The 18861-nt window shown below is 50.8% G+C and overlaps 4 protein-coding genes across 4 annotated transcripts; 2 read left to right on the top strand and 2 right to left on the bottom strand.

The window, feature by feature from the left end:
• Positions 1-123: 123 nt before the first annotated feature.
• On the bottom strand, positions 124-4499 carry BU24DRAFT_417042 (phosphoribosylformylglycinamidine synthase). The gene has a single exon (XM_033526616.1). The coding sequence runs from the start codon at positions 4449-4451 to the stop codon at positions 345-347; it is 4107 nt and encodes a 1368-aa protein (XP_033389721.1). The 5' UTR covers positions 4452-4499; the 3' UTR covers positions 124-344.
• Positions 4500-4822: 323 nt separating this feature from the next.
• Positions 4823-7427, bottom strand: BU24DRAFT_487814 (uncharacterized protein). The gene is made up of 5 exons (XM_033533488.1): positions 6975-7427; positions 6539-6908; positions 6405-6482; positions 6246-6354; positions 4823-6197 (listed from the first exon to the last, which is right to left on the bottom strand). The coding sequence occupies exons 1-5, from the start codon at positions 7161-7163 to the stop codon at positions 4877-4879; spliced, it is 2067 nt and encodes a 688-aa protein (XP_033389720.1). The 5' UTR covers positions 7164-7427; the 3' UTR covers positions 4823-4876.
• A 1662-nt stretch (positions 7428-9089) lies between these two features.
• On the top strand, positions 9090-11582 carry BU24DRAFT_338120 (protein phosphatase 2A regulatory B subunit; the record flags this gene model as incomplete). The annotated part of the gene is made up of 6 exons (XM_033523115.1): positions 9090-9113; positions 9342-9710; positions 9790-10752; positions 10809-10979; positions 11035-11162; positions 11216-11582. 6 exons carry the CDS (start codon positions 9090-9092, stop codon positions 11580-11582), a joined length of 2022 nt encoding a protein of 673 aa, XP_033389719.1.
• Positions 11583-14861: 3279 nt separating this feature from the next.
• BU24DRAFT_20104 (elongation of fatty acids protein-like protein) lies at positions 14862-16416 on the top strand. The gene is made up of 4 exons (XM_033521824.1): positions 14862-15416; positions 15484-15553; positions 15605-15817; positions 15869-16416. The coding sequence occupies exons 1-4, from the start codon at positions 15006-15008 to the stop codon at positions 16216-16218; spliced, it is 1044 nt and encodes a 347-aa protein (XP_033389718.1). The 5' UTR covers positions 14862-15005; the 3' UTR covers positions 16219-16416.
• Positions 16417-18861: the final 2445 nt, after the last annotated feature.

The following is an 18861-nucleotide window of genomic DNA, read 5'->3' as shown; positions in this document are numbered from 1 at the left end:
CATTTCTCTCTGTGTGCTTGTACAATTGCCTCATCTTATACTTTCCCCGGTCTAACTTGACAAATTCACTACCGGACATGTCCTCATAGCCACACAGAAAGGTATTTCAAAAGTTATTCTATTGATCCTAAAAACCACATATCGTGTCTTTTTTCTTATTTACATACTACAGTATGTCATAAACCCCCCATCCTTCCCTCATGCGTCCCTCAAAACCAAAACCGCAAAAAAATGAATGATAAACAAACCAACTCCATACACATGACATTCCCGACTCCCAATCCACCCAACCCATTTTTACGATACATTTTCGTTTATAAGCTGCGAACGATGACGATGACGTTCTATCCGACCCAGCGTCTCGCGCTCCTAAACATACGACTCCATGGCCCCAATTCACCCCACTCCTCCATCTTGCCGCGCGGGATGTAGCTCGCGACCTCGCGGACGATCGTGCGCTCGGGGTGCGGCATGAGCGCCAGGACCTTCCCGTCCTCGCTGCGGACGCCCGTGATGCCGAGGGGGCTGCCGTTGGGGTTGAAGGGGTAGGTTGTGGTGGGGTTGCCGCGGTTGTCGACGTAGCGGAGGGAGACGAGGCCCGCGTTTGTGAGGGTTTCTGGGGATGTGGTGGCGGAGGGGGAGGACGGGAAGGTGGCGCGGCCTTCGCCGTGGGCGGTGACGATGGGGAAGCGCGAGCCGTGCATGCCGTGTAGGAAGACGGAGGGGGAGGGCGCGGAGGGGGAATCGGTGATTTCGACCATGCAGACGCGGGCTTCGTATTGCTCGCTCGCGTTGCGCTCGAAGGTCGGCCAGAGGGAGGCACCCGGGATGAGGGTCTTGAGTTTGGAGAGGAATTGGCAGCCGTTGCAGACGCCGAGGGAGAAGGTGTCTGGGCGGGAGAAGAAGTCGGAGAACTCTTTGCGGGTGTTTTGGTGGAAGAGGACGGATTTCGCCCAGCCTTGTCCGGCACCCAGGACATCGCCGTAGGAGAAGCCGCCGCAGGCTGCGAGGCCGACGAAGCCGGCGAGGGAGACGCGGCCGGAGATGATGTCGGTCATGTGTACGTCGATGGCGGAGAAGCCGGCCATGTGGAAGGCGAAGGCCATTTCTGCTTGGCCGTTGACACCTTCTTCTCGGAGGATGGCGACGCGGGGTTTAGATGTGAAGGCGGAGGAGATGGAGGTCTTCAGGGGCAGGATGGTGTCCTTGGGGTTGAAGGTGAGGTTGTAGGAGAGACCCGGATCTTTGTCGTCCTTGATGTTGGCATACTCGACGTCTGCGCACTCGGGGTTGTCACGGAGTCGTTGGATCTGGTGGGATGTGGCTGCCCATCGTTGTTGTAGGGATGAACGGCTGGCGCGGTAGATGATCTTGGATCCGTATGCGAGCGAGATCTCCTGCTTGGTGCTCTCTGGGACACGTCCAATCTTCTTGATCATTCCCGGGGGTGGTCCGCAAGTAGCGAAGCAGCGGTTGAACTCGACCTCATCCTTCTTGCGGATCTGGAAAACGGCACCAAGTTCTTCGTTGAAGAGGGTCTCGATGACATCCTTGGGATCCGAAGTACGTGCGATGCCGTCCATCATGATCTCGAGACCACATCGGCCGGCAAACATCATTTCCGCGAGAGTAGTGAACAAACCACCATCAGACCTGTCGTGGTAGGCCAAGACGATGCCAGAATCGTGGAGCTGTTCGACAGCGTCGTAGAAGTCCTTCAGGACATCCGCATCGTAGACATCTGGGGCCTCGTCGCCCACTTGTCCGAAAGTCTGAGCAAGCGCGGAACCTCCCATGTGCTTCTTGCCAGCGGCAAGATCAACGAACATGAGGACAGTCTCGCCGACATCTTCAATTCGTTCCAGGGCGGGAGTCCATGTGCGGTCGGTACGGTTCACTGGAGCGAAGGCAGTGATGACGAGCGACATTGGTGCAGTGACCTCCTTAGCAGCCTTGGTCTCGGCGTCGGACCACTTCATCTTCATGCTCATGGAGTCCTTTCCGACGGGGATGGAGATGCCCAACTTGGGGCAAAGATCGATACCGATGGCTTCGACAGCTTCGTACAAAGCAGCTCCCTCACCAGGGTGGCTGCTGGCCGACATCCAGTTGGCGGACAATCGGACCCTTGATAGCCTGTCGAACGTGCTGGCTGCGGCCAAGTTCATCAAAGACTCAGCAACAGCCATACGAGCAGATGCGGCGGGGGAAATGAGTGCCAGAGTGGGCTTCTCTCCCATAGCCATGGCCTCTCCGGTCCTGACACCTGCCATCAAAGAGGTGGCAGTGACGGAAACGTCAGCGACAGGAGTCTGCCACTTGCCGACCATCTGGTCTCGGACGGTAACACCACCGACGGTACGGTCTCCAATGGTGATAAGGAAGGATTTCGAGCCTACAGCAGGGAGGGTGAGTACACGATCCACGGCTTCGGGGATTAGCGCATCCTTGGGGGTGTCTGGGATGTAAATAGACAAGCTGCTGTCGAAGGCTGGGAGGTGGAGCTTTCGAGACTCTACAATACGAGACATCTTGGGTGGCTTTCCGAAGAGAACAGGCATCGGCAGATCGATGGGCTTGGGGTGGTCTTTTGACTCGCGGTCAGTGAGGACGAGGCGCTGCTCGTCTTTTGCAGTTCCCACAACCGAGTATCCGCACCTCTCACGGTGGCAGATCTTCTTGAAAAGTTCAAGATCGTTGGGCCCGACAGCGAGAACATATCGCTCCTGGGCTTCGTTACACCAGATCTGAAGAGGGCTCATTCCTCGATCAGTGCTGTCAATCTCTCTCAGCTCGAAGACGGCACCGAGCCCAGAGTCGTGAACAAGCTCGGGAAGAGCGTTGGAAAGACCTCCCGCTCCGACATCGTGGATGAACAGGATTGGGTTGGTATCGCCCATGGAGCGGCAAGCATCAATGACTTCCTGTGCTCTCCTCTGCACCTCTGGGTTGCCTCTTTGCACACTAGCAAAGTCCAAATCAACCTTGCCCTCGCCAGATTGAATGCTTGAAGCAGCACCACCGCCGAGACCAATAAGCATGGCTGGTCCACCAATGACCAGCAGGTGGGAGCCAGCTGGCACGATATCAGGATCTTTGAGAGCATGTTGGGGTCGAACGGTTCCAACACCACCAGCCAGCATGATAGGCTTGTGGTATCCACGAATTTCCGTTTCTTTCTCATTCGTGAAGACTTTCACGAGGAGCGTCCTGAAGTAACCAGTGGTGCAAGGGCGGCCAAATTCGTTGTTGAATGCGGCACTGCCGATGGGGGCCTCCAACATGATATCAAGACTGCTTGCGATATGTGCAGGCTTGCCAACGTCTTTCAACTCCCAAGGTCGATCGAATCCAGGGATGAGGAGGTCAGATACAGTGAATCCAGCCAATCCAGCCTTGGGCTTAGATCCACGTCCGACGGCTCCCTCGTCACGGATCTCACCACCAGAGCCAGTAGCAGCACCGGGGAAAGGTGACACGGCTGTGGGGTGGTTGTGTGTCTCGACCTTGCACAAAATGTGCACTGTCTCCTTCGTTCCCGTCCATTCTCCAGTAGTGTAGTTGGGTGCCCAGAAAGCGGCCGATTCTCCCTGAAGAACAGCGGCGTTGTCACTGTACGCGCTCACGACGTGCTCGGGATGCTTCTGGTGTGTGTTCCGGATCATGCCGAACAACGAGTATGGCTTCCGCATTCCGTCAATGGTGAAGTCGGCGTTGAACTGCTTGTGCCTGCAATGCTCTGAGTTGACCTGAGCAAACATGAAGAGCTCGACGTCTACAGGACCTCGCTTCAACTCCTGGGTGTATGCCTCAACCAAGTATTGGATCTCAGAGGCGTCCATGGCCAGACCCAATTCGCGGTTCGCGTGCTCCAATGCTTCCTTGGGAGTTCCGTACTCCTCGAAGCTCAAGGTTGTAGCCGGAGCAGGGTCGTGCTCGCCGAAGATAAGCTCTAGGTTGGGCGCATCGCGACTGATGGTCTGGGTCATCCGATCGTAGAGGGTATCTTGGTTGGGGATGGAGTCAGACTCGAGGGGCTTGTCGAAGGTTGCGGCGAAGACTACACCACGCTCGATGCGTTTTACGGCATCTTCGAGGGTGCAGGTTCGTGCAATCATGGTTGCGAGCGAGCTCCATGGCGAGATCGTTCCGGCTCGAGGGCAAACGTAGAAGAGCGAGGTGTTGTCGTCTTTCGGGGCGCTGTTGTTATGGATCGCATCTAGTAAGATCTGGGTGAGTCGATCCTGGGTATCCGGATCCTCGCCATAGTGGAGGATCTGCTTCAAGGTATCCAATTCCCTCTCGTCCAAATCTTTCAAAGGGTTGACGAAATGAAGCCAGACGGCGCGGACGTCAGTGGCTCCAATCTTGCGGGCAAAAGCCTTGAGACGAAAGTCGGAGAAGGCCGAAGAGCCCGGAAGGATCAAATACGGATCCCCGGAGGAGGCCATGTTGCAATGGTCGGACTCAGAATTCGTGGAGGCGTTGGAGAGAAAGTCACATCGCGGGGTTCCACATAAAAGTTTTGGAGGGGTCTCTATCGATCAAAGGCTTTTTTAGCGCTAGCGTGGACCCTTTCCACTATCCAAACAGAATTATCACGACCAACCCAAGCAATAAGAGATGGAATATATTAATCTGTACTTGGAGTCTTGAGATGAAACTAGTATTGTTTTCTTGACATCAAAATAAATGAAAATTGTATTGATGGTGGTAGTTCAGTACTACAGCCATAACAGACCCATCGGCCAAACATGACTCAATTTAGAACAGCAATGCAGGAAAAATCAAGTGCCGGTGCATCATGCATGCTAGATGCAATGTTTATTTTGATTTATTTATATGTGAATCAATTCCGATCTGTTGATCACGCCGTTCATTTTGTGGGATAAAGGCCTCCAAACGGCTTTGCCTGCCGTGGTGATTCATCGTCTGTGTCTGATGCTTCATCCTCATCAAGTTCAGGACCGAGCTCATCTCTGTTGTCTCTCCCCCCCACAACATAAGCTTCTTTGACAGCAGCGAAGCCGTCTCCCTCAATGTCATCTTCATCATCATCATCATCGTCGTCGTCGTCATCGTCATCGTCATCGTCGTCGCCATCCTCGCCCTCGTCCACATCTTCATCTTCATCTTCGTCGTCTTCGCCTTCACGCATGATTGCGTCTGCCGTGTCCTGGGCCTCTGTGAAGTCCTCCGGAATTTCCTCGTCTTCGTTCGGAGCTGAATCCTCCTCCTCTAACTCTCCCTCTACATCGCCACCCGTGCTTTGGTTGCCCCTTTGCCCACGTTCTTTCTCCTGGTTTTGCATCCTCTCAAAAGCATACCGGGGGTTTCTAGCAGCGCAACGGACATTGTACATGACGATGTGCTCTCGCGCCTTCTCCTTCTTGAGCTCTTTGTCGGTAGTCTCACTCCTATACGTTTGGGCCATCTCTCGGTCGTTCCACTTAGAAGGCCACTGTAAAACGCGTTGGTAGATGGAATTGTCCGGCTTTTGACCGCTGATAATTGTATTCATCTTATCCTTCATTATGACTGTAGCTTTAGCCCACGTTCCGATGTGGTACCAGCCAGGGAACGTAGGGGCGCAAGTATCGCGTATGTCGCGTGTGTCTAGGATCTGGCGGATGAGGGGATCCGTGATGTCGCAGAATTGGAATAGATTGCCGGTCTCGGAGAACGTAACGCCGTCGAAGATGTGTTCGGTGGCAAGCCGTTCGGGTGAGGTTCGTGCGAGCTCACGCACATGCTTGTCGAAGTTGAGTCTACTGCGGGTGGTGCCAATCTTGAGGAAGGAGATGAAGGAGATGGTTTGATAATGGCGATATCTAGGGTCTGTTCGGGGATCAAGGCCCCAGACGATGAGGGCCTCTCGCCAGGGACCGCTGGTGAAGAAATATCCACAGTAGACGGCGGCCTCTCTGATACGTTCGCGCTTGTCCCAGCCAAGTCTGTTGAATAATAGATGGCGAGTGATGATGGGACGTTTTCTGAGCTCAGCTCTGATTTCTGCAATGAGGTCTGTGATGAAGGGTGTTAAGGTGTGCTCTGGAGGGATATGTGATTTAGGACCTGTTGGTACTGATTTAGCGGTTGGTGCGATAAGGTGGTAGCCATCGACCGTTAGTCGTTTTTGCACATTGACTTCTTCGCGTCCGTCTCCAGTGTACTTTACGAATGGATTCTGTTGGAATCTACCATTCCATTAGCCGAGCGTCAATAGAGAATATGAGGGTACTAACTTGTAGTTGTAATGCACCGGCATTTGGAAGAATTCAGGGGTAAGACCGACATATCTGGTCAAGTCTGACCCAGGCTCTGTGTTGAATTTCCAGTCCTTGAGCTGGGAGTCTGATGGGGTGTGAGCATTGAACGATCTGTGATACAAATTTTGAACTCACAGCGAAGGGGAAGCAGGTGCTCCTTAATGTCAGTCAACTCCTTGTTACCTTCAGACGCCCACTGAATATCCGGCAGGGCTGACTGGTTAGTACATGGAAGAACTATTGTAGCTAGAGGTAGGATGCTGACGTACTTCTAAATCTATGTGACTCGTCTATCACACCGACCGGGACGACGCTGTACTTTGACGCATTATCTTGGATACTGCGGAAGATGATGCGTGCATCGACATATGGGTTAGGTGGTGCTGAGCCGCCCTCCGCCGTACCGTCATCGTGAAGGAACGGATCATTCGAACCCTTCTTCCGCTTACGACCGGTTCGCTTGGGTACTGTGATCTTGAGCAGTAGGTTCTTGGTAGACACCGGGGTTGCAGTAATGCGCTTGGCGAGAGGGTCGTCTGGTCGCAAGGAAGCAGAGACGTTCCGAGGAAGATAGATTTGTGGATTTTCAGCGTCTTCGATCTCATATTCAGGAATGGGTAGGGGTTGGGATCGAAGAATCTGGAAGAAATTTTGTCAACGGTCTCTTCTTATGAGTTTCATGGTGAGCATTGTGGGTTTTCTTACTTTACTTAATGCGACATGGCCACCCAGAGACTTGATGCCTTTGTCGATGTTTTTGATGATGCTGGGATGTTCGATTACGGTGATAGCACGTGAGGGGATATCAAACGACGGAGCCAATTGATCATTGTGAGTGGAAGTGTCTGTTGGGGGATTTAAGGTTTGTACAGAATCCGGGAGGTTCTGGTCCATGATAGATGGGGGCCGTATTAGTGGTTGTAGTCGTGGTATGGCGGTATTGGTGTCATTGGTGGTGGTGAATAAAATCCAGGGATTCGGTGGTAATCAATATAGCGTATCCGCAGTGGAGCATCAATCTAGGAAGCAAGAAGTCCTGGCACGATGAGTGTTATGAGTGAGGAAATGATACCATGTAGATGTCATTGTATGGTTTGGGTGTTTCTCTTGTATAATTACCTAGTCAGTGATTGTTGTGTGTTGTGTGTCTTGTGGAAATTGTCATGTCTTTGGTTGTTCATGTTTTGGTCGTCGAATGAGGGCAATTATCGGCGAAGCACGGACTATGAGGGATGGGCCAATCACATCAATTCAGGCCATGGGAAGGGAAGAGACCAGACAGAAAGATACTGATAGAGAGAGACAAACACCAATACCTATAGGGAGATACTAACTGTCAAGCATTGAGACATATACATAGAGAGAGATTTGAGCGACATTGGGAATGTGTGACCCAGAGGGATACAAAGGGATATAGAGAGAAACAGTGAATGCTCATCCATTAGTTACCAGGGGAGGAACCTCCTCGTAGGTACATGCTCTACTGTGTACTCAACAACACAAGTACTGACAAGTCACGCTCACCTATCATTTACTACTAATAATTACCTACGAGTACCTATATAGATATTGTACCTGGATACCTATAGTTACCTGATATGTGTGTTTGTACGAACAATTATATAGTGACAACTCAAAACTACTACTTACGTTGTATAGTCTATTAGGTACGAGGTACCCAAGTACCGTGTATATACACTCCAGCAGCAATACCCTCATTTCCTCCTCTCATTCTATTCGTAAGGTTTCGTCTCTACCTCAATCCTTCTGCATCCTCTATTCACTTCTCCTCTCTGCTGCCTACCTCATCAGTTTCTTCTAGGCACGACACACGCACACACACCCAGACACTTCACCTCCGATTCACGACCAACGACCAATCCCGCCTAGCCTCCTCTTCTGTACCCTACTTTACCTCATTACCCCGTTTCATCATCACTCTAGTATCATCGTCCACCATCCTCATCATCTACTCCGGTACCATCATCATTATACGAGTGGTCATCATCATCATCATCGTCGTGTTTCTCCTCTTCTGTGGCTTGTTGCTTGTGGTGGCTGCTTCGTCACTTGGCTCCCGCTGGCCTCCTGACCCCACACCCACACCCATACATACGCACACACACATAAGGGTAATAGCTTGTGTGTTTGTGCATTGCGCTGGTGCTATTGCTATTGCTATTGCTGGTGCTGGTGCTGCGTCTGTTGTCTGCAGTGTGTGTGTGTGTGTGTGTGTGTGTGTGTGTGTGTGTGTGTGTTGCTGCACTGCTTCTACGCCAATCTCGCCCGTCCTCCCGTGGATCTCCTCCCCCAAGCTTCCAACCTTACCCTAACTCAGTACTACTACCACCATCACCTACCACCTACCTCGTACTTCACACACTCACTCTACTCTCTCTACCTCACCTTAACTCAACCTCGACCTCTCCCATCAACCACGATCCAAATCCGAATCCAATCCTTTCCTATCATACTCTACATATCCCATCCCATTCCATTCGGTCCCCTCCATGTTCGTCTAGTCCGCCTGCGCTTCTACACCTACTCCTCACTCCTCACTCCTCGTCTCTCTCTCTCTCTCTCTCTCTCTCTCTCTCTCTCTCTCTCTCCTCATTCTCTCCTCACTCTCTCCACCACTGCGCGTCCTTCGCACTTCGATCGTGTCGACAATCACTCCGTACACTCCTACTCTGACCTCCTCGTTACCGTCCTGCTCCCCAAGGCGGCTCTCACGAAAAGCGTAACCCACATTGGGTTCCTCTACACGCCCTCTGATAATAATTTCGCGCCGCCAACGGTGCATTTGCGCCGGTCGCAGTCATGAAAGGCTTCAGGCAGAGGGTTGTAAGTCCATCCTCGTCTCGCTTTCGCTTTCGCTCTCGTTGTCGTACTCTCCCTCGGTGTCGCCATCCTGGGGTTCATATCTCTTCACCCCTTCCCCTCGCTGCCCCTTCCCGTGGTCACCGCTCACAGCTCAACGACGGCTGTATCCGCCCCCCCTTCCCCGCTGGCGTGTCCACCGCCTGACGCACTCTACCCCTCCCACCAATGCGCAAATGCTAACATGCTCAGCACGAACAGCTCTCAAGAGCGAAAGATAACAAGTCGTCAAAGAAGAAAGACTCGAGTCCCGGCACTTCGTCCCCTTCCCATGGCTCCACCCAGTCTCCCTCAGGCTCCGCACAGGCGACCCCTTCGTCGTCGCAGACCCAACTCGCAGATACCCGTAATAAGCCTCTTCCTTCCGGCGATAGCTCTGGCAGTGTAAACACACTGCAGTCACAACAGTCGGGCCCCTCGAACAACTTGAGTGGTGGAGCACCGTTCGCGGGACAGCCAGCCTTTGGCGGCCAGGGCAATGCAGGTGCTTCTGGTCCTGGCACACCGCACAGAGCAGGACAACCACTTGCACCCAGCGTTGTCATCAGTCCAAGTGCACCGGTAAGCGTTAATCGTTCCTATATTGTAAAGAATCAAATTGTATTAAAGTGAAATGCAGACTAATTCGGCCAACATTCAGCACATCCCTCCTCCAGGAGCCGCCGAGACTATGCCCGGCGACCTCCTCCCTCCCAAGGCCGGCCAAAAGTCTTTGATATTCGATCGTCTCCAGACCACACCGAAAGACAATGTCGAAGGTATCCGGACGCCAAAGAGGCAGCATTCGTCCCGATTCGACATCTCGGACCAGCGCCAACGTGACCTGGAAAAGCTCCCTGGCTTCCACGAAGTGCCACCAAACAAACGCGAGGACCTGTTCATGCAAAAGATCGACCAATGCAACATAATCTTCGATTTCAACGATGCCAGCGGGGATATGAAGTCCAAGGAAATCAAGAGGCTCGCCCTGCACGAGCTCCTCGACTACGTTGCTAATAACCGCCAAGTCATTACGGAGAAGATGTACCCTCGTGTTGTGGATATGTTCGCAAAGAACTTGTTCCGACCCATCCCGCCTCCGATGAACCCTCAAGGCGAGGCTTTCGATCCCGAAGAGGACGAGCCCGTTCTCGAAGTGGCCTGGCCCCATATCCAGGTCGTGTACGAGTTCTTCCTTCGATTCATCGAGAGCCAGGACTTCAACACCAACATCGCGAAGGCTTATATCGACCACAGCTTCGTGCTGAACCTACTCGAGCTTTTCGACTCGGAAGATCCCCGAGAGAGAGATTTCCTAAAGACGACTCTGCACAGAATCTACGGCAAATTCCTCAACCTTCGCTCTTATATTCGTCGCTCCATAAACAACGTTTTCTTCCAATTCATCTACGAGACGGAACGATTCAATGGCATTGCTGAGCTCCTCGAAATTCTCGGCTCCATCATCAACGGTTTCGCCCTGCCCCTCAAAGAGGAGCATAAACTGTTCCTCACCCGCGTTTTGATACCATTACATAAAGTGAAAAGTTTGAGCATGTACCATCCACAATTGGCATACTGCATCGTCCAATTTTTAGAGAAGGACGCCGCATTGACTGAAGAGGTATTGTAGACACTACGTACAGATATATTCAGATTGGATGCTAATGGTGCGTTTAGGTTGTCCTGGGACTGCTTCGATACTGGCCCAAGGTTAATAGCACCAAGGAGGTCATGTTTTTGAACGAAGTGGAGGACATTTTCGAGGTCATGGACCCTGCCGAATTTGCAAAGGTCCAAGAACCATTATTCAACCAATTGGCCAAGTCGGTTGCCAGCCCACACTTCCAGGTATGTCACGCGCATCCCCCACGACTAACGACCTCTTTGCTGACGGTTTCCCAAGGTTGCCGAGCGAGCTCTGTATTTCTGGAACAACGAATACTTCTGCAATCTCGTCAGTGATAATGTCGAGGTTATTTTGCCCATCATGTTTGCGCCTCTGTACGAGAATTCTAAGGGACACTGGAACAGGTATGTTTACATTTTTTTCGAGATAGTGAGTATGTGAAGCTCACCAGCCGTAGGACGATTCATGGAATGGTGTACAATGCGATGAAGTTGTTTATGGAGGTCAACCCGCAACTCTTTGACGACTGCTCGCACGACTACGCCGAATCGCAAAACAATGCCGCGGAGATCAAGCAAAACCGACAGAACAGGTGGGACCAGCTGCAGAAGCTGGCAGAGGCGAGGCAGAACGGCACGGCAACGAGCACGGCACCGCCGAACTCGGCCAAGGTCAGCTCGCCCATGAGGATAGACGATTCAGACCCATTGAGCCAGGACAGCCAGCGGCGCCTAGAAGCATTGAGACTGCAGGATGACGGGCTTGCAACGAACCGGCGGCCCCAAGAGTTTGAGCGGCAGAGTAGCCAGACATCGGTACGTTGATTCTTAAGTCCTTAGAACTCAACAAGTGGGATGAGCATCTTCTACGGCCGAATCAGTGTACTTTTAATCCTATCCCTAGACTCTTTCCAAAAAGGTCCTTCATTTTTCCGTTGTTCAGTCAGACTTGCATATTGGATTCGGTTTGATGATCTGACTTTTGTGTGCTTTACCTTTCTGCAGCGGCAGCAGCAGCGTCGACATCATGCGTCGTCATCGTCGTCGTCGTCGCAATCTCAGGAGGATTCGCATCACTCACGGCGGTCGTCTCGCCCGAGGAGTAACTCTCGACCTGGCTCGTCGGGTCACCCTCAGGTCCATCACGCCCACACCACGACGTCCTCTCGCAGCTCGGGCGGCAGCCGTGGACATGTGCGATCCAGTTCTGGCGGGACTATTACACGCGTAGCGTAGCGTTAACTTTTTCTTCATCCATCTGTCTCCGTTGCCTTCATGCTGTTGGGCCTGCTTTTTTGTGTCTTTGGGTTTGGAAATTCAAGGGGCTTCTTCCTTTTTTTTTTGCTCAAGAGGAAACATTTGCACTTACCACAATTACATTTGACTTGTTCCCTTTTTCTTCTTCTCTTCGATTCGTGTTTTTGTTCCATTAACACCGTTTGATTCGGGTGTGGGGTTCGGAGTTGGAGTGGTCTTGTTTGCTTCGATGAGCCCGAACATTGCCTATTTTTATCATACTTACTTGAATCTCCGTCTTCATCGTCCTCTTTCTCCTCCCTCCTCCTCCTCATCCCTCTTCACCCTTCCTCTCCTCTTTTCTCCCGTGTCAATATGACCCAATACTTCCAACATCCCAACGCACCACACAAGCAGATAACGCGGCAGGACTAACACAAACCCCCATCTCACGCGACCGCACCCCACACCCATGACCTCGATTTCACCTTCATCCAACCCCTTTTCCCTTTTGTAACTTCGACGTACACTTCAGCACTCTTCTTGTGACATAGACATATAATATAGATATACACACACTAACTCCTTCATCCCTCAATCTCTCGACAACCCCTTCCCCTCGCTTCAACCTTTCCTTCTCATCCACCACCACCACCACAACCGCCACGAGATGTATAGATGGCTGGATATGAAAGCGTGTTACACTCTCCTACGTACGGTTTGATGGCCAGTCTAGTCCGTGTCTTTGGTGTGCTACGCCGCGTTGCATGTACCGTTTTGCTGGTGTGATGGCGGGTCTGGGAGTAGATAAGACGGGCGCTAATTGATCTTGTGGTGTTTGATACTCTAGGTTTTCTAACGTGTGTAGGAGATTCGTACATGGAGGGGGGGGGGGGTTTGGGACGTTTTTGGTTTGGGGCTGCGTTGGTGTTGTTGGTGGGTTAGTTGTGATTTTCTTGGGTAAGATCCTATGGGTGCGTGAGCTCTATTTATCTGAGCACGTTGACGGTTTTCTTGGGGGTTATTGGGGTTGTTTGCTGGTGTAATGGGGTTGGGGTTGGGTTGATATCGTGAACATTGTACGTATGTAAGTAATGTGGATTGTGCGTGAGGACGGGGGGATTGGTGTTAGTCATGGGAAGGGGGGAAGTAAGTGTACGTGGGTTGGTGTGCTGATATGCATCTTATGGTCTGTAGTTTTACCATTACTTTTTCGTCTTCTTTGTATAGCAAGTGCACTCGTGTGGATGGGTAGATGTTATGTTGTGTTATGTTATATTCCGTTGGTTTGAATTCGTCGACTTGCCGTGGATGGGTTGGTGATGAGGTTACAATGGTAGAAGGTTAGTTAGTTCATAGATGTATGCATTTGAGGGATTCGAGAAGATGTCGATTTCACGTGTCCGCTCAGTTCATATCATTCTGTATGTGATGGAGTGGAGGTACTGTGTGCAATGCCATATGTAAGATAAGGACGATGCAATGCAACTGTTCGAAGTATGGTTGTAGGGGGAGGGTGGTAAGTATGTACATAAGTACTTGGTAAGTAGATAGTGCGTGTATGTATGTATGCTTGTGTGTGTATCCGGGAGTGTGATGTCACGTCAGGTCATTTGGTTAGCAAACAGTTAACAGACAGATCTAACACTTCTCGAACGATTTCACATGTCTAAGCAACCCTTCTATTTATTTTCACATGTGATGGGCAAGTCGTCACGACATCGTGAGTCCGTGACATCGTACGAATTGAACTGCGTATCAAAATCGACAAAAGGGGGTTAAAGGGGTTTCTTTCTATCAGCAGCAAGCACATAGCTAGCAGCCAAACAGCCAGACAAATAGCTATTCAGACATGTGTACATGTGCGTGTACCTAGGTATCACAGACCGTCCAAGTAAACAGCAAAGCAATTGATTAATCAACTAAATCCCCACATACAAGTCAACTACATTTCGGCATCGGGCAACGAATTTCGCACGCCGCGAGGAAGGGAAGTGGTCTAGTCCTTCCGCCGCAAGCAGTACCGTTTTGGGACGGGAGGTATAATTTACTGTTTACATGGGGGAATAGGGTATAGGTAATTACTTAGGAGATTTATTATCGTGTGTGTCTACTTGGGGAAAGGAAACGAAGGAGAGGATAGGGGGTTAGGGGGAAGGTGATTGGGTGGAGGGGCTGTTGATTGGATTGAAAGTTGTTGTTAAGGGGATGGGGAGATTGAGCCTCGGTTCTTGGCGGTGGGCTTTGATTCGTTGGATTGGTTGCTGTGTTTGGTGTTTTGATTTGTATGTTTAGTGAGCGAGTTGAGTATGTTGGCGTTGATTTTATTCTCGTTGTGGCCATGGGCGAGTATGATTAATCTCGGGGGTAGGGCTGTTGTCGTGGTCGTCGTTGTTATGTTTTGGTATCTTGTTGTTGTTGTTTTTGGGTGTCACGGCCGTTGCAATTACAAGTTGATCGTATAAAGTTAACCCCGATATGGTTAGTATTGTTGTAAGATAATATGATAAGTTACGGTAACTGACTAATTTAGTCAGATCAAGTAAGCGAGCGTTTGATTGGCTCGACCCCTTTCCCTTTCCGATCAACCCGACGTAGGCAGAGGAGAGGAAGGAAAAAAAAGACGGAAGGAGGGGATGAACGTCCGCCCGGTCGCTCTTACCATTAATTACTACCTAATTACTACGCCTAACACATCTACTCCTAGTTGCTCCTACTCCTAAGGCGATTACTAGTAATCCCAACTATCTATCCTCCCGACTCCCTCTTCTTCCTCTTCTTCTTTTCTCTTCCACCTCCACCTCCTCCTCCTCTTGCTCTTCTTCCTCCTTCACGTCCTTCTTTAGGCCATTGCTGCCACTCCTTTCTTTCTTCCTCTGTTTCTACGATAGACTACACCTCCTCGTCGTACTGCGGTTTCCCCGGACGCGCCCCTGTTGATTAATTTTCCTCCGAAAGCTTCGTCAACACCACATCACAAACCTCCCACGGCTCAATTCACCACCGTTCGCAATGTCTAAACCAGACTGGATCCAATATGGCGTTCCCTCGCTCGACCGCCCCTTCGGTCTCGAGTTGTGGCCCATCTTCGAGGTGGCCTTCGAATCCGCTATGGGATACAAACCCCAGGACTTCCGCTTCACTCCGGGAGAGACCCCAATCTCCACCCTGAAGACCTGCAGCGCCATTCTCCTCTCCTACTACATCGTTATCTTCGGTGGACGCGAGTTGATGCGCGATCGCCAGCCCCTGCAGCTCAGCTTCCTCTTCAAGGTCCACAACTTCTACCTCACTGCCATCAGTGCCATTCTCTTGGCCCTCTTCGCTGAGCAGATCATCCCCACCGTCGCAAGGCACGGCATCTTCTTCGCTGTCTGCGACCATGCCGGTGGCTGGACCGACAAGATGGTTATCTTGTACTACGTATGTCTATCTTGAAATGTGGATTTATTCTCTTCTCTAGACGATTCCGCTGACATGACGATAATAGCTCAACTACCTCACCAAGTTCCTCGAATTGCTTGACACCTGCTTCCTGTTCCTCAAGAAGAAGCCATTGAGTACGTACAGTCCCGAAAAACTACCCGATACTTTTTTCTGATTTCTCATAGCCTTCCTCCACACCTACCACCACGGTGCTACCGCTCTCCTCTGCTACACCCAGCTCATCGGCCACACCTCCGTCTCATGGGTCGTCATTACCTTGAACTTGACCGTCCACGTCGTCATGTACTGGTACTACTTCCAGAGCGCCCGCGGCATCCGCATCTGGTGGAAGAAGTACATAACCATCATGCAGATTGCTCAGTTCGTTTTGGATCTTGGTACGTCAGACTCGTAATATCTACCATGGTACAATTTCTAACACAATCCAGGCTTCGTTTACTTCGCTTCTTGGACCTACTTCACCAGCACCTACTGGCCATGGCTCCCCAACGCCGGCAAGTGCGCCGGCGAGGAGTTCGCTGCCATCTCCGGAATCTGCATCCTCACCTCGTACCTCTTCCTCTTCATCCTCTTCTACTTCGCTACCTACAAGAAGCCCGTCCCCAAGGGCCGCCGCAGGGCTACCAGCGCTTTGGTTGAGATGAAGGATGAGAAGGTACCCACCGTCGGCGAAGCCCGCAGACGGTTGTCCCAGGGTGCTCATTCGCTTTCTAACGGTGTTGCCACTGCTACAGGTGCCAGCCCCAACGGACGCGTCACCCGCAGCCGCAAGGCTTAAGCGAATTCCGGGGAATCCCCTCGAATCCAGCACTAGAGGCGGAGCTGCGTACTAAGCCGACGTCATCAAAAGGGGTCGAAAGATTACCTGAGTGGACGGTCGCGGACGCTCGCTCATCGACACGACTACGCATGCTCCTTCGCCGCGACGAAAATCGACAAGATGGGGATCCTCTCCCGAGGCCCATCCCCAACTCAGCCCCACCTTCTAATTCTGAAGTTTTTTTTTTGTTTAAGCCTCATGTGAAGAACTCCCCGGTGGGTTCTTCGCATGCTCTTTTCTTTTTGTTCCAAGTTCATTTTCGTATCTCTTGTAATCACCACGCGCTTAACTCATTTATTGTTTTATTGGCATGAATGATTGATCGAATATCATAGAAAAACTATTTGTATCTGGATGACCAAGACGTCATGTGTAAGATCACGGTGGGAGGTTATCTGCAGTCGGCATGAAGCAGCGAGATGGTGCCATCGGAAGTGGAGGGCCTCACGGGGGGATAGAGCTAGAATATGCATGGAGGACGCACTCATCTGGTCTCGTTTGAACAGTAGAGTTGCTCTTTGACAAGGCCATGGATAATGGAAGGGGCAACAGGAGACTAGATGAACGTTGCATGTTGTTGTCCGAGTGGAACGGAAGGGCGACGAGAAAGCAACAGAAAAGAATGAAAATCAAATGCAACAATTGGACTCTACAACTCTAAAGTGACTTGTTCGTTCTGATCATCTGGAGTTGTCAATTGTTCAAAATGACTCGTAATCCGCAATCCGAGAATCCACAATCTGAGAAGGTGAATTCATGATCCCCCCTCGTCTCACACAGTAAACATGCCCAACGACATACCTGCCTGCCTGTCCTTTTACATAGTCCTATACATCATTGGGACTTTTTATACAACCCCCATTTAAACCCCTTAAAAAATAGGAGAAGAAATGAGTAATCTAAAGATGAGTTCTCTACAATGCGTTATGTGAAAAAAGATTATGTTATTTCTGTGTCTGATCAGGAATGGAACCTACCAGATGACATGGATATAAAGATGTTTTCTGTTATCCGGGGGATATGCTTATTTACTTATACATACATATGTAGATGTAGAAACTTCTATGGTTATCTTGTCGGTGATCTTGGGGTGAACTGGTTCGATGGTTGGGTATGAGAGTACTGTTCAGCGGGCCCTTGGAGATTAAGAGGAGTTCTGTATCCAGATGGATCTAGACGGCGTTTTTTGGTCGAGTTGGGGGGTTTGGCTACGAATGCGTTGGTTCGTTTTTCGTGGGCGAAATGATGTGTTTCTATGGGGAGAGGGGCGGGTGTGATACTGCAGTGTCTGAATAGTAGAATGTTAACTACGTGATCTGTTAGTCTTTGAGGTCTTGAATATGGAGTTCAAGACTTAGGGTTCTAGAAGGGAGATTGAAGATACTTGGGTGATAAGCATCAGCTCGGATCTTTGATGATGTATTTGACTTGATTTGACTATCATGTCGTGAGATTAGATGGGTTTTCAGAAGCTTGGAGGTCTGAATGATGGCAGCCGAATCTGTCAAGGATGTGAAAATGAAGGGAGAGAAGGGAGCGTTTGTCACTGTCAGATACGTAATCCGTCAGCTTTTGAGGCCTTGACATTGCATCTGAAAGCTTAGGGACTTGGGGAGGACGACTGTAGGTATTTAGGCTAGGAATGTAAGCTTTTGGATGCTTGTTTTGGGTGTTGGTATACTTGTGAGAAATGCTTTGGATATGACTGCTTGTGTTGTATGATCTGAAGCTTGGTTAGAGTTAAGATGAAGATATTAGAGAATTCATTCCATAGATAGAAAAGATGCATGCCACTCAGCCAAAAAGCTGAACTCCAACAGACAGAGCAACAACGACGCAAAGAAATCCCCAAACCTCCCCCTTGCTATTGCCCAGTCTCCTCCCCTCCCTCCCTCTCCGTCAAGAAAAAGCAAGCCCCATCAACCTTCCTTGGTCCTCCGCCCCCTCAAGTCTTGACTTCGCTCCCCAAGACTCTCGTCCCCCTCTCGGCAGGTTTCAAACAAGACCCGGGCATTGACCATAGCAATCGGCTTTTATATCATCAAGACTTTTCTCTTTTCTCGGCACTCGTTGATCGACGGCGGCGGCGCGACGCGCGGCGGTTGGCGATGTTTCGGGGTTTTGCACGTCGGTCCGATGGTCGACTTGTGAGGCTGGGCAGGCAGCGGGGGCGAATGAAGATGTGCAGATGCGGTTTCCCCGAAAATGGGACGTCGATCGGGCCGAATGGGGGTGTTTTGCCTCAGGGTGTAAGGGGACGAGGGGAGGGAGGTTGTGTTGTTTGATGTCCTGGTCGGTTTTGAATCAATTGGTGAGATGGGGTAAGTGATGGGCGGTGATGGTTGCGGGGATTGGATGATGTTGAGCAGGGATTGCTTTTGTGCTGTGTTATTACTATTTTGGGGTGGGCGAGTAATGGGTTAGTTACTGTTTTTGGGGATTGTATTTGTGTACGGGGTATTTTGTAATGTGTATGGCTGTTGATGTGGATGGTAATCCTTGATGCGGATCTTGGGGGTGTTTCGAATGGTCGGAATGGGGAATTTGGCATTGTGACAAGTTGACAGCCCAAGACTATATTCTGTAGATGGGAGGGATCTG

Source organism: Aaosphaeria arxii (genome assembly GCF_010015735.1).
Source record: "Aaosphaeria arxii CBS 175.79 unplaced genomic scaffold BU24scaffold_1, whole genome shotgun sequence".
Taxonomy (NCBI): domain Eukaryota; kingdom Fungi; phylum Ascomycota; class Dothideomycetes; order Pleosporales; genus Aaosphaeria; species Aaosphaeria arxii.
The sequence above is the reverse complement of the archived record's forward strand: the minus strand, read 5'-3'. Positions and strand labels throughout refer to the sequence as shown.

Bases quoted from the DNA above. Each gene is read 5' to 3' on its own strand.
- BU24DRAFT_417042 (XM_033526616.1), bottom strand. From the start codon at position 4,451: ATGGCCTCCTCCGGGGATCCGTATTTGATCCTTCCGGGCTCTTCGGCC.
- BU24DRAFT_487814 (XM_033533488.1), bottom strand. From the start codon at position 7,163: ATGGACCAGAACCTCCCGGATTCTGTACAAACCTTAAATCCCCCAACA. The intron at 6,483-6,538 runs GTACGTCAGCAT...CTAACCAGTCAG, and splicing joins CGAGTCACATAGATTTAGAA to CCCTGCCGGATATTCAGTGG. The intron at 6,198-6,245 runs GTTAGTACCCTC...ATGGAATGGTAG, and splicing joins CCGGTGCATTACAACTACAA to ATTCCAACAGAATCCATTCG.
- BU24DRAFT_20104 (XM_033521824.1), top strand. From the start codon at position 15,006: ATGTCTAAACCAGACTGGATCCAATATGGCGTTCCCTCGCTCGACCGC. The intron at 15,417-15,483 runs GTATGTCTATCT...TGACGATAATAG, and splicing joins AGATGGTTATCTTGTACTAC to CTCAACTACCTCACCAAGTT. The intron at 15,818-15,868 runs GTACGTCAGACT...AACACAATCCAG, and splicing joins TCAGTTCGTTTTGGATCTTG to GCTTCGTTTACTTCGCTTCT.